Here is a 14,821-nt window from a genome sequence, read left to right as displayed (position 1 = left end):
GGTGACATCAACTAAAGTAGTCTGACTTATCATTAAAAACCAAACAGAATGCTAAACAAAGAAAGTTGTGAAACCATCACATGCTGGTGGGGGTGCACAGAAACTGGACTGGACCATTTATATACAGCTTGTGAGTTGAACACACAATAACCATACTGCTCAGGAACTGTTCTCCCGGCATGGGTCTCAGATAAATGCAGAGTTAGCACTCACCTACCGCCAGCTGCATAACAACCCAAACTGTAAAACCATAAATGGCGCAGGTGCCCCCAGCAGATGCATAGCTCACCTGCAGGAAGGCTGTACAAAGGGATGCTGCTCAGCAGTACAACTGGCTACTGAGCACACAGTTTTGTGAGTCTCCAAAGAATGATGGCTGAGGAAAACAGCCAATCCCCAAAGGCTTACATATTATGTTATCCCACGCCTGGAATGAAAAATTACTCAAAATGGAGCAGATTGTGGTTGCTAGGAGTCAATGGTGAGAGTGTAGAGAGCTTGCTTCATAAAAGGACAGCTTAAATGAGCCTGTAGTGATGGAAAATGTGTAGCCTAAAGGTATCCATGACAACACTAACATCACTCATCCTGATATGGTACTATAGCTGTGTAAGCTGTTAAAACTGAACAGAATTAGGTAAAAGAAGGGATCTTTCAGCATTCTTTCTTTTTTTTTTTTTTTTTTTTTTTTTTTTTTTGGTTTTTCGAGACAGGGTTTCTCTGTGGCTTTGGAGGCTGTCCTGGAACTCGCTTGGTAGTCCAGGCTGGTCTCGAGCTCACAGAGATCCGCCTGCCACTGCCTCCCGAGTGCTGGGATTAAAGGCGTGCACCACCAACGCCCGGCCCAGCATTATTTCTTACATCTGTATGTGTGGCGGTAATCTTAAAATAGTAAAAATGAGTGCTTGCTTCTCACTTATCTCAGTGAAAATTCTGTGAGTTTTTTTTCATTTGTTAGAACTTAGAACTGACAAGGTAAGTACATGAACATGGGTTCATATGTACCATATGGATGTACCATATAGATGTAACACACGGATGTGCGGGATGTGTCACCTGGGATGTACCATATGTATGTATGTATGGATGGATGTACCATAAATCTCGGAAGCAAGTAGACATTCATAATTCAGCATGGGAGCACAGGGGACACAGTAAATGATATTAGATGATCAAGATGGATTTTTCTGGGTTCCCATTTTAAAACACAGAACTGTTGCGTGTTATGCTTGCTAAGCCTGACCAGCAAGTTATGGAACTCAATCCAAGCCATGTGAATCTCCCACAGCCATCTTAGGCTCACTCACCCTTCTTCAGCCACATGTGGCTTCTAAGACTTGAAGTATATCTAATTTGAATGTAAATGCAATATGAAGTATAAAATATGCACTCAATTATACAATGCAAACTATCTCACTAATCCTATTTTATATCGATTTCATGTGATCACATATATTGGGTCAAGTAAAAAAAAAACATCTTTAACAGCTCTGGCATCTTGGAACTCCCTGTATAGACCAGGCTGGCCTTGAACTCACAGAGATCTACCTGTCTTTGCCTCCTGAGTGCTGGGATTAAAGGCGTGTGCCACCACACCTGGCTAAAAATATTCTTAGATAAACTTTATCTGCTTTTTCTTACTTTTCAAAAACACAGCCACAGAATCAGCATGGTGGTGGTCTGTGGTCCCAGTACTTACTGGGTTAGGACTGGCCTTACAGGTATAAACAGGCTCATAATTAATTTCAAGCAAGCTGCCAGAAGTGGATGAATTTTTTTGACTAATGAAAAACAGGGAAATCACAACTTCATGAACAGACTTAAATGTACTTCCTTCTTAGCTTTTAGAATTAGAGACTGAGTTCCCGGCTGGGTTTCCTCAGACCCCAGATTTGCTGGAAAGTACTGAAGGGTGGAAATTGCAAGCTCCAGGAAATAGCCCAATGTATTAACTAAGATGAAATTCTGTTTTAGAACTGGAACAATTTAGAAGGCAGCTGGAAGGAGTCTCCACATTCGGGGAAACAAATGTCATTTTTACAAATTGAAGAAAGAACTGGAGCAGAATCTTGTTTATGACATGCCTACACGTTCTCTTTCTGCTTCTGTCAGCTCAATTAATTCAAGCCAGATGCAAGAGGGGTCGACTAGTAGGAGACACAGGTTTTTAAAGATCTCATTGGAGCAGCAGGATACATTAAAGGACAGGAGAGAAATCCTGCCTGGTATAGCATGAAAACACCACTCAGGTCAGGTGTGGTGACGTATGCCTTAATTCCAGCACTGTGGAGCAGGGGCAGCAGGTAGGGGGCAGAGGCAGGCAGATCTCTGAGTTTGAGGCCAGCCTGGTCTACACAGTGAGTTACAGGACAGCCAGGACTACAGAAAATCCTGCCTCAAAAAAAATATCACTCAAAAGCACCTGGGCAGAACATTTATCGGGGGACCTGCCGGACTTCCAACCATGTCCTCTCCTCACCTTTATCAAGGACCTGCTGGAAACCCCACCGGGTCCTCCCTTCACCTTGCTTCAGCACTTATATGGCCAACTCGAAAAGATACTGACAAGAAGTCATGGTGAGTGCCATGAGTCCTTTTTGGCAGCAACAGGGCCTTACTCGTCATGGCCATAGTGCTCCTCAACCGCTGATTCCTAGTGTTCTCTATGTACCAAGGGGATTCCTATAAATTGTTGCTGGGCATGGTGTCACGTGGCTGGCTGCATTCTTCTTAAGAACAATGTTGTGAACAAACCATATCCATGTTGAGCGAGCACAAATGCTTCACAAATATTAGTGTTAAGCAACTAATGCCATTGTATTTTGTAGATCCCTCCTTCCAGCCCCTCCTCTGCTACAATGCTGCTATTATTAATATTAGTATTTGAATCTGTCAGCACTGCTTTCAGAACCAACACTGAAGATGGAATACTTAGCAAAACGTAGCCTACAAAAACCAAAGTGAAACCTGGATGTGCTTGTGCACGCCTTTAATCCCAGCACTTGGAAGGTGAATGCAGGTGGTCTTCTGTGAATCCTAAGACAACCAGGCCTACACTGAAAGACTCTGTCTCAACAAACCAACAAAACAAATAAACCTATGATATAAGACAGAAGTAAAATAATGGAATAGGACCGTGGTTCTATTTTGTTGGTTTTTGGAACTGAGGCCATGATTAAGAGGCATGGCTAGGGGGCGTTACTGGGGAAGGCATAAAAGACAGCACAAAGGAAGTCTTGAGATCAAGACTTCCTTTGTGCTGTCTTTTGTGCCTTCCAAAGAGACCAAGACTTCCTTTGTGCTCTCTTTTATGCCTTCCCCCGTAACACTCCCTAGCCATGCCCAAAAGTGGGCCTGTCTAGTGACATAGTTCACCGCCTATGCACATATACGTCTTTACGTCTGTATACGTCTTCAATCATGCTTAAAGTGGGTGTGGTTAGCAGTGTGGTAAACCGCTCCTTTATTACCTCATCTGTATGGGCCTCTAGTAAGTCACATGGTTAATAGCAGCATACAGGCTTCCTCCTACAAACCTAAGCAAAAAGCTGCTGTGGTCAAGCAGTTGTGGCACAGGCCTTTAATCCCAGCACTCCAGAGGCAGAGGCAAGTGGTTTCTGTGAGTCTGTGAGTTCAAGGTCAGCCTGGTATACAAGAAAATCTAGGACAGCCTGAGCTACACAGTGAAATCCTGTCTTGAAAAACCAAGGAAAAAAAAAGAAGGAAGGAAAGAATGAGAGGCTCTGTGAAACATTCTGAGGTCACACATGACTTGATTACTGCCTGTTTGTAATTTATACTGGACTGTAAATAACAGATTCAATGGCACATCATTTATAGATGAAAATTCAAAAACCATGTATCTCTGACAAAATGGTGGCACCATTTCTATGTTTTTCCATCAGTAGCAAATTGCTTTCCTCCAGAATCAGCCATCCCATTGTTTTAATCTATCACAGAATATTCCTTCTTTCTCTTGAGTTATGTACTGTTATGGAATAATCTTTCTGTACACTGTGAAGATATGTCTTTGCCAAGGTGCCTTCTGATTGGTTTAATAAAATGGCCGACTGGCCAATGCTAGGCAGGCAGAGGAGAGGTGGGGCTTGCAGACAGAAAGATCAGGGAAGAAGGGCAGGCTCAGGCAGGACATGAAACTGTCATGCTGACAAAAGTACCACCATGTGGTAGAGCGTAAATAAGAAAGATGGAGTAATTTAAGATGTAACAGCTAGTCAATAACAAGCCTGAGATATTAGATGAACATTTATAAACATAATTCTCTGTGTGGTTATTTGGGAGCCGGCTGATGAGACAGAGGTGACCTGCAATGCACTGCTTTCCTCTGTATTTACACTTTTCTGTTCTAATTCGTTCCCCAAACCCAAAGGACAAGGCACGTTCTTTTTCTACGACAACGCCCCCAAGACGTCAGTGAGCGGTGATGTTCCAGGTTCTCTACACTCTCTACACTCCATGTGCTGGGGGCTGAAGATCACGAGTACTTGTTCATCTTTCCCAAGGGGAAATGAACTTCTCATGTAGGATGTGACCACGCACACAGCAGAGACTCCAGCACAGATGCTCTTCTCACTAAGGTAGCTTAGCAGGCTACAGCAAGTTCAAGGACATTCAAGATCCTCTTACATGTTCGTACAGTTTCTTCTTGAAGGCTTCCCTCTGCACCGCTCGCTCACACATGAGCTGCAGCATGCGCTCTGCCAGGCCCACAGATCTCATGCAGTGGTGGATTCTTCCAGGTCCAAGGCGGCCTTGGGAAATTTCAAACCCCCTGCCTTCACCTGCAAGAAAGCAAACAGAGCATGACGGTGGCCCAGCCAGGCCCTCTTATCTACATGAATTCTAGGACAAGCAGAGCTGCCCTTAATGTAAACAGTCTTCTGGTGAGGAGAGAGTCGAGTTTGCAATAAAGTTCATTTTGATGTAGGGAGATTTGGATTCCGGTCTAATGTAAGGACTGTCCCTGGAGTAAAGTATCAGTTGCGTCATTAGTGCTACTGTGGCTACAAAGGAGGGTGACGTACCTTCCCTGCCTTAGGAATCTAGAGTCCAGAAAAAAGGACATGGATGAGGGTGACACAGAGAGATAAGGAAAGCAAAGGAAGGACCAATTGTCCTCCATTGTAATCCCAGGGCCTGTCGGGGGAAACACTCTTTGAAGGTTGAGGAGGTTTCCAGTGAATGGAAATATGGATTCATCTCAGGCATGTAGTGAACATTTAAGTTTTTATTCTGTTTATTCTCTCTTGGATCTGAATTCAAAGAAAGTATTGACATTTTCTTAAAACTAATAGGGAGCCCCTGGCCATGCCTTTAGAAAAGACATTTTGCTCTGAATTGGACAATGTTTGTATTCAGCTATGCTTCCAGCCGATATAAAATATAAAACTCTCATTTAACATTCAGATAAAACCATATCATTCCAGATAAGAAAAACACACAAAATGAACACTTTCCTTGATAACTGGGATAAGGCGGGAAGTATCTAAGTTAGGGTTGTGTATCTTTTCCATATGCAGACTTGGGGATAGGAACACACAATACTGGGGGAGGGATTAATACTTACCCAGTATTAAATTGGTAGCAGGAACTCGCACATGATTAAAATGGACCTCCCAGTGTCCACCATGAATATTATCTAGAAAACAGAAAATAATAATGTAAAATACAAAATGAGGTGAGCAAAGGAAGCATAGATAGTGACTCTGCTATCAAGTATTCAGTGAAAGGAACATTTGAAAGATGAATGTACTATAGACACTCTAGGGTAGAACACAGCCTTCAGCCCACAGCACTTGATGTCACAGCAAACTCAACTGTTGGAGTTAGAAGAGGTCTGAGAAACTATTTGATAGAGGTCTTTTAATCTGTCATCTGAAGTTGCAAAGCTATGGAAATGGTGGACCAGGTTCCATGGCACGTATGTACATAAATGTGATCCAAAGATCAGGTGGTTTGGGGAAATTATTTTTTTAAAAAATCTAAAAGTCCAAAACAGGTCTCTTTTTCTGGCCAGGGACAGATTGGGGAAAAAAGAAAAGAAACTATGGGGAATAGTTCTGGGAAGCTTAAATTACAGTATCAAGTTAAAAAGTTACTTGAAGGACATGGGACGACAGTAAAGTCTAAAACCTTGGAAGGCTTTTTAAAATGGATTGAACGTGCGAGTCCATGGTTCATTACTGGGGGAGACTTAAATGTCCCACATTGGAAGGATGTTCACTATGATCTTTAGAGTCGGGTGTTGGTGGCATATGCCTTTAATCCCAACACTCGAGAGACAAAGGTAGGTAGGATGGAGGCCATCCTTGTATATAGAGAGAGTTCCAGGACAGCCTCCAAAAGGATAGAGAGAAACCCAGTCAAAAAAAAAAAAAAAAAAAAAAAGGAGGGTAAAATAAGAAATAAAATAAAAAATCTCCAGTCTTTCACCTGATCCACTGAGGTCAGGAAAGTAAAGGAAAACTGAGAGATTTAAAAGACTGGCCAACAAGTAAGGCTATAAGTACGGATGTATTAAAAAGGGGGTACCAAGCTAGGGGTACCAAATTAAATGTCTAGGCCTTTGCCTAACAAAGGTCAAAAAAGAAAAGCGAAACCTAAGAAGTTGGAGGGTGGATTGGAAAATCATCCTAAATGGGAGGATGGATTAAAGATAGGTAAATTTAAAAAATTGGTAAAGTTAATAAATAAGGCCAGTCTTTCACCTGATCCACTAAGGTCAGGAAAGTAAAGGAAAACTCAGAGATCTAAAAGGATAGTCAACAAGTAAGGCTATAAGTATGTATTAAAAAGGGGGGTACCAAGCTAGGGGTACCAGATTAAATGTTTAGGACCTTGCCTGACAAAGGTCAGGAAAAAAAAAAAAAAAGGGAACCTAAGAGATCACCCTCAGTTAAAGGGTGGATTGGATTAAATGTCTAGGCCCTCACCTAACAAAGGTCAGGAAAAAAAGGGAACCTAAGATAAGAAGTTGCCCTCAGTTGGAGGGTGGATTGGAGGATCATCCTCAATGGGAGGATAGATTAAAGATGGGTAAATTAAAAAAAATGGTAAAGTTAATAAGTGAGATGTTAGTATTCAGTAAAGAAAAAGGCAAAGGTATATAAAATAAAAATGTTTGGTTACATTTATATGGGGTAGGTTATTGATACAAATTTAAGGTCAATTTTGTGAGTCATCTCTAAAAACTTTTGGCAAAAGCCTGGCCTTTCCACTTTACATCTACAGAATTACAAGGAGTGGGTATGGCTGTAGCCCCTGAGTGTAGCTCAAAACTTCTCTAATGAAAAAATGATGAGGGACATACAGGACTTTTTCAACCTTTTGTTTTAATTCAAAGATTGACTGGAGTTGTTCTGTTAAAGAAGTTTCAGTTCAACAAACTAATCATAACCTAGGCAAAAGGAGAAATATGTATGCATGGTTTGTGTGTATGGACGGGGCCACATCAGTATGTATGAAGTGTGAAATGTAAATGCATAAATGTTGACAAAAGCAACTGTTCTAATTGCCTTGGATATGATTAAAGGGATACTTAAATCCCTTCAAACAGTTAAAAACTACCTAAATCGATTTAAATATAGCCAAAAGAAACATCCAGTCAGTCGGTTAATATCTTAACAAAAAAAATTCAAGTTAAGCCCTCAGAGCCAGTCCAAAAAAAAAAAAAAAAGAGAGAGAGAGGTTTTTTCAGGGAACTGTCCTGCCGCTTTGGCAGGCCCCCACCCCCAAAGGCGTCTGTGTAGATGCAAATTAGGCCTTGTCAGTTCAGATGCAAACGAGGCCTTGTCAGCTAGTGAGAGCTACAGGTTAAAAAAAAAAAAAAGGGACTATTTGGGACATAGTATAGTTTACAATCCTTAAATGATTCTCAAAGGTACTTAATGGTTATGTCCCTTTTAAAGGACATCTACTAATAATTTAAATAGTGATCCCAATTCACCTAGATAGTTGACTAAGGAGGGTAGACAAATCCTTCTACTGTTATGGTCCAACTTCAACAGTTCAAACAATTTAAAAATAAAAGGGGGAGTAATGTCCCCAGTCCCCACATGATTTATTAAATTATCCACTCCTCATTTAAAAATTTTTAAGATGTAAATGCCAGTGAGGAATCTGCTTCAGACAGATTCTGACATAATGAAAGTTAAACAACTATTGCTCAGGTCAAATGGAAACATCCATACACTAGACAGTAGAGAAGACCCTAATTTGGGGTGGAGGGCATGTTTGTGTTTTCTTACAGGAAAAGAATAAAGCTTCAGTAGCTGTCACAACATTTGGTGAGATGCATGGAGCAGAGAAAACTGGACCTAAGACTGTGGGAGCCTGCTCAAGCCAGTTCTAGATCTCCTAAGTCGGTGTTCCTGACCCTTGATGTCATCAAATCTACAGCCCGAGAAAGAAATAAAACAGTCAGTTCGAGATTTCCAGTTTCTCATCAGGCTTGCTACATCAACCTCCTGGACCCATGAGTTTTCATCCCAAAGCCAACAAAACTGGAAGATTAGCAGCTAGCCTTTGATACACCTTAAAACAACAGAATTCATTTTGCCAGCTTTTCCCTTTGGGGGAAAAAGGACCCATTTAAAACATTTGGACATTGGTATGGACTGTGATGAGTGGCAAAAGCCTCTTTTCAGTATTTGAACAGGACATGGTCACTTGAAATATCAGACTTGGTAGTTCCTGTTTCTAGAATCACACCTATGCCAGTGTGTTTTTCTGGAGAAATGTGGTTTGTCCTGGTGCGACAAAAAGACTTTGACTTGGGTTGCATGTTCGGCTAATACTACTGACATTAAATCGACAGACTGCATCACCACAGGAACAAATTGGTACTCTGTAAATAGTGCACAAGCCTCTTGTTCATATTTTTTATAATGCTACATGTGTAACATCAATGATTGTACCTAATGTATCTGTGCAAGTGCACTCTCTAATGCTTTCCTAAGTAGATCTTAAAATGATTGTAAACGTTATCACTGTTTTGACCGTCAAATTGTAACTATAAATCACCCTTGTAGCAAAGAAAGGCTGGTGGTAGAATGCTAAGGCCCAGATCAGGGGATGGGCAGATGACAGAGAGGTGCTATGTCAGTGGGGGTCCTAGGAATGGTAACAGTGACAGTAGGCATTCTGGCTTCATGCTGAGTTCAAAGTGCCTTAGCCCATGGCAATCCCGATAGCCATAAAGCCTTATTACAGATGATTCTAAGGGTGGGGCCACTCCAAAGACGGACAACCTGTGGGGAAGACCCCCTCCCACCTAAGACAGGGGTTCAAGGTCCCCCAAAGACGGGCCAGGGAGGGTGACCCTACTTGACCTAAGCCAGGAGTGCCTCATTTAAAAATAAAAAAGGGGTGAATTGTGGGGACACCAGACCTTGAGCAGAAACCCACTTCCCCTTCGGCCTGGGAGCAGGTAGCTGTGTAATGTTTACTGAAAACAATTCAGTGCTTTAAAGCTCTTGATAGGGCTCAGATAAGGGCTCGCTCACTGAGATACCATGACTTTCACACCCCCTACGGCTAGATGCCTCTTCCTGTCCCCCCTGCGGTGTCTCCCCCCCCCCCCCATTCTGGGGCGGGAGATTAAACCACCAGCGAGGAGGGTGAGAAGTCTGGAAAGAACTGTATGTAGATGGATGACAAAAGTCCTTAAAAAAGGGAAGCTCTTTTTTCTTGGAGAGACTTCTCCTGAGAGCTCTCTCCTAAGCGGACTGGGGTCTCCTCCTAAGCTGACTTGGGAAGCATAAAGTTTTCTTAAAGCAACTGACCGGTCTCTGTGTCATCTATCCCGACCACCTCGCTACATTCTCGGATGCAGGCCGCACAGCAGGTGCGACATACAACCACCATTTCTGTCTGCCACCCTAGGTCTGTACTCCTTCCACTACCGCTTGAAAATGATGACACCTGTATCACAGTGATCATGACTGCATTCCTACTGCATCTGAATCATCCCTCCTCCCCGCCAATTCTAGAGACAGTCTCAGGCAAATTCCACCTCCTTTCTTGTCATTTCTTTTGGACATGGGATACAGGAAGTTGAAGTGATGCTGGTGCATTTGCTAGGCTGAAAATATGGAAGTGGGCTCAGAGGCACAGAGCTCCTGTAGTTAGCCCACATTTTAGATTCAGTTTTGGTACCTTCAGGTTGTCACCTATGGTTGTTTGAAAGGAAATGGCCCCCACAGGGAGTGACACTACCAGGAGGTGTGACCTTGGAGGAAGTGTGTCACTGCCTGAGTGGGCTTTGAGGTCTCTTTTGCTCAAGCTTTCCTCAGTGTGACTGCCAGGCAACTTCTTGTTGCCTGCAAGACGTAGGTTTCTCAGCTACTATAGCATGCCACCATGCTCCTCATCATGATGATAATGGACCAAACCTCTGAAACTGTAATTGAGCTACCCCAATGAAATGTTTTCTTTATAAGAGTTGCCATGGTCATGGTGTCTCCTCACAGCAATAGAAACCCTAACTAAAACAGAAGTCAGTACCAAGGACTGGATATTGCTGTGACAGGCCTGACCATTGCTTGTTTGGAAGAATTTGGACTTTGGTATTTTGGGTTTGAAAATCAGTGAAATGCTTTTAGCACTGCTTAATGAGTCAGAGATGCTAAGAGTTATTTGAACTGAGGGGGGGATGCTCATTCAAGAGGTTTCAGAGGAGAATTTTAGTATGTTGTCTAGAGATCATTCTTGTGAGACTTTGGTGAAGAAAAAGGCTGCTTTTTGCCCTTGTCCAAAGAGTCTGACTGAGGCTAAAGTGAAGAATTTGGGATTAATTCCACTGCCAGAGGAAATCTCAAAACAGCCTGGTATACTCTGTTGTGTGATTTTTAATGGTAACTCTAATGAAGATTTATAATGAAAAGGAGCAAACTGAGCAGGGCAAATTACAAAATGAAAAATTTGGGGAGAAAATGAACACCAGGAAGTGGGATGGAGCTAAGTCCTGCATTCAAGGAGATCCCAGCTAAGTTTCCAAAATATGGAAAGGAATTAAAGAACAGCTTAGAGCCAGGTGTGGTGTGGCACACCTTTAATCCCAGCACTGGGAAGGCAGAGGCTGGTGGATATCTGGTCTACAGAGCAAGTTTCAAGACAGTCAAGCTTAGGCAGTAAAACACAGAAAACTGGTAAAGATGTAATTGAACAAGGGGGGCATGTTCCAGCCCCAGCAATCAGCAGAACTTGGCAGCTTTGACCATGTGGTTCTGTGTTTAGAGTTAAGGATAGAAGAAAGGAGTTATGGAATAAAGCTGCAGAGCCCACACACAGCAGGGGAGGTGGTCTCTGAATGCTATAAAGTTAAAGTCTGGGTTGCCTTGGAGAACCCAAAATGTTAGAGATGCCAGAGTCATGGGATACCTGTCAAGAAGAGCTTCTAACTGGGAATGGAACCAACCCAAAAGAAAGAAATGTGTTGCAGTCAACAAAGATGAAAGGAGTTGGAGCATGGAGAGCATTTTGATATCAGACATGGACATGCAGAGCTTGAAGTTAGCCCAGGTGATTTTTGGTTACTTTGATCCAGTATTTTCTTGCTATGTTCTCTTCCCTGTGTTTGGGAATGTATAGTCTGTGCCATTAATTGTTAGAAATATATGATCTACTTTTTGGTTGTGAGCCTAGCCTTTAACGGCTGAGCCATCTTTCCAGCCCATGATCTACTTTTTGATTTTTGAATTTTATAGACTGAATATAGTTAAAAGATTGTATGGGTCTCAGAAAAGACTTAGAACTTTAAAACATTGTTGAGAGTGTGATAAGACTATGGGGATTTTTGAGGTTGGACTGAATATTTTTTTTTTTTTTGCATCATGATATGGCTACAAGCCTTTGGAGACCAGGGAGTAGAATGTAGTGGTTTGAAAGAAAATGGTTCCCAAAGGGAGGGGCATTATTAAGAGGTATGGCCTTATTGGAGGGAATGTGTCCCTGTAGGCTTTGAGGTCTCTTTTCCTCAAGCTTCCCTGGGTGTGGCAGTCAGTTTATTTCCTATTGCCTGAAAGATGTAGGTCTCTCAGCTCCAGCACATCTGCTTGCATGATGCCATGCTTCCCACCATGATGATAATGGATGGAACTGTAAGCCACCCCAATTAAATGTTTTCCTTTGTAAGAATTTCTGTGGTCATGGTGTCTCACCACAGTAATAAACTCCTAACTAAGATACCACCCAGCAACTCTGTGTGTGTATGTGTGTGTGTGTGTGGTCCTCCTGTCAGCTTGTTTGTCCTATCTTGCTCCCATACTTTCTCTGTGATATATCCTCCGTCTAGCCTCTTCTACAGAAGCTAATGATGGCAAACATTCTATAAGACTTCTATTCAAACCTGTCACCAGTCACACTCAACACAGAGCACGAAGTCTTGTTGACATGTTCGTAGCCTGTATCACTGATAACATCCTAACTTCCAATCTAGGATGCTTCTTGCCTTTACTTCTTTTGCTCCTGCAATGTGTAAGCTACCAATGGAAGGACCTTAATCTACCACATTCACAAAAACCTCTTCATGAGTGGCTGACCTCAGTGGCTTGGACACAGCAGCTATGTTCCCCACAGTGAGTGGCAGGAAACAAATAAATTTCTTAGAAATTCTACCCAAGGCCAGAATAAAAGGAAATGTTTTTTACCCAAATAAATCAAAACTCATCTCATTGCTTACTAACCTCTTATTGATTGGTTAAGAGACCTGAACACAGAAATTAAAAATAAATAAATAAATTTTAGTGGATTATGTCAAATTGATTTATCCATCTGTTTCATTTATCCCCTTGAGCAGACTCACAGTATCGGCAGACATTAATTTCCAAAATGAGAAAATGAGAAACTCCCACTGCTTCCTCACTTTCAATGTTTGAAATGTTGGCTCTCTTCTTCCTCACAATTGGAGTTTCCTCTCTAAGTATACAAACACACATAGGCTGTCAGTCAGTACTGTTTCCTGAGGACAACCTGTCCTTTCCACAGCGTAAGCAATGAGGCAGGAAGCAGCGCTGCCACAGCCCAATGCCCAATTCTTATCTGCTCTTTCTGGACCTTCGCTAGTGCACTAAGAGCTGGTGGGGCCGAAGGGATTCCTAAGGTTTGTCTTATGTCCAACAACACTGCTGATTCCCTTCCAAGTTTCTGCAGACTCCATCTTCCTGCGTGTAATGCACAGACTTGCTCACTGAGCACTTACCCATGTAGCCAAACACGGACAGAGGCCTTACCAGCTCTACTCCAGGTGTGTACATTGGAACAAGAATCATGCTGACAGACCTGTTTACTGAGTGCTTACCTAGGTAGCCAAACACTGACAGAGGCCTTATCAGCTCTACTCCAGGTGTGTCCATTGGAACAAGAATCATGCTGTGTTGTTTGTGTCTGCACAAAAGATAAACAACATTAGGGAAACAGTGCTAAGAGTTGAGATGACTGTAGTTTTCATAAGATCACATAAGCAAAGATGATTGGAATCGTAAGTGCATGAACGACATACTTAGCCCAATCTGTCACAGGCTGTGATCTGGAACACAAACAATGATTCAAAACCAAACAGAACCTGAGGCGCCTCACTACTCAACAATGGTGAATGACAACTGACATCCAAAATTAAACATTTTAAAACAATTGTCTTTAATATGCACATCCAAGTCGGGTTGGTGGTGCATGCCTTTAATCCCAGCACTCGGGAGACAGAGGCAGGCGGATCTCTGTGAGTTCAAGGCCAGCCTGGTCTACAAAGTGAGTTCCAGGACAGCCTCCAAAACAATACAGATAAACCCTGTCTTGAAAAACAAAACAAAACAAAAAACAAAACAAAACAAAAACCCCAACAACAACAAAACGCACATCCAAAAGCTTCCATATTTCAGACAACCCCGAGTATTTTTCTTTCTCTCCCTCTCTTCTACAGCACCAATGATTAAACCAAGGCTTTGGACACTGTTCAGTGTTCTCTACCACTGAACAATGAAAATTTCAATTTCTAATCATTTTATCCAAGTATCTTTCGAGACTCATGAACACTTTACCCTCCCTGCCCTGCCCCTCTGGTTTGGTCTCACTGTTTAACGCAGGCTGGCCTGGAACTTGTGTGTGGAGCAGGCTGGACTTGATTGATCCTCTCGCCTCTATCACCTCCTGAGTGCTGAGGTCACTGACCTGTACTTCCAACCACAGCAGCCACTGGCTAATGCCAGAGGTTCTACAGGAAGGAGTGTGCAGTTTCGCTCCTTAAATTGTTTTCCACATAGACTTGGAAAGCCAAATACTTGAGATGCAGATATACAACATTAATCATTAGCATTATCTTATATTTTGGTAGGATGTCCCTGTGGTACAATTTAAGTGAATAAGTGGACAGAAAGAACATCTGGCTCACTCTTCCATGACCCTCTCCATCAGAGCCGCATTATTACCTGGATAGAGAAGCAGCTTCTGTTCTTCCCAAAACAATTGCGATTTTACACTTGGGGTTCCCAGCTCCTAAGACCAGGAGAAAATGAGTAGAGTGAACAGAGAGAAAGCTCTTATTTCACATTTCACTCTGAATGCTCTACTCTTTTCAAGTTTATTTCTGGTCAAGAAAAGGGGGGAAGAAAATTATTCATTAAAATGATAACATTTTATAGATGCTGTATATCATTCAAGAAGAAGGATTAGGCAAGGACAAGATTGGACTCCATCAATGAAAGCTGCTGTGCCACAATAAACAGATGTCAAAGCAACATAAAACAGCTGTGATGCTCCAGGCAAAAGCGACCTTGCTCATTTATGTCACTTTAAACATTAGCTCCCT

At 42.3% G+C, this 14,821-nt stretch overlaps 1 protein-coding gene across 2 annotated transcripts in view; it reads right to left on the bottom strand.

The window, feature by feature from the left end:
* Acad11 (acyl-CoA dehydrogenase family member 11) overlaps positions 1 to 14,821 on the bottom strand; it is a 75,559-nt gene that overhangs the window by 7,331 nt on the left and 53,407 nt on the right. For both annotated transcript variants that reach the window (XM_005074830.4, XM_040740190.1), the window contains 4 exons: positions 14,442 to 14,508; positions 13,319 to 13,404; positions 5,588 to 5,659; positions 4,648 to 4,802 (listed from right to left, as the gene is read on the bottom strand). In XM_005074830.4, coding sequence (XP_005074887.1) covers positions 4,648 to 4,802; positions 5,588 to 5,659; positions 13,319 to 13,404; positions 14,442 to 14,508 — 380 coding nt within the window. The remainder of the gene's footprint in view (positions 1 to 4,647; positions 4,803 to 5,587; positions 5,660 to 13,318; positions 13,405 to 14,441; positions 14,509 to 14,821) is intronic.

This window comes from Mesocricetus auratus, unplaced genomic scaffold, assembly GCF_017639785.1.
Source record: "Mesocricetus auratus isolate SY011 unplaced genomic scaffold, BCM_Maur_2.0 Super-Scaffold_100691, whole genome shotgun sequence".
Lineage (NCBI taxonomy): Eukaryota > Metazoa > Chordata > Mammalia > Rodentia > Cricetidae > Mesocricetus > Mesocricetus auratus.
Note: the sequence above shows the minus strand (reverse complement) of the source record. Positions and strands in the feature narration are given on the sequence as shown.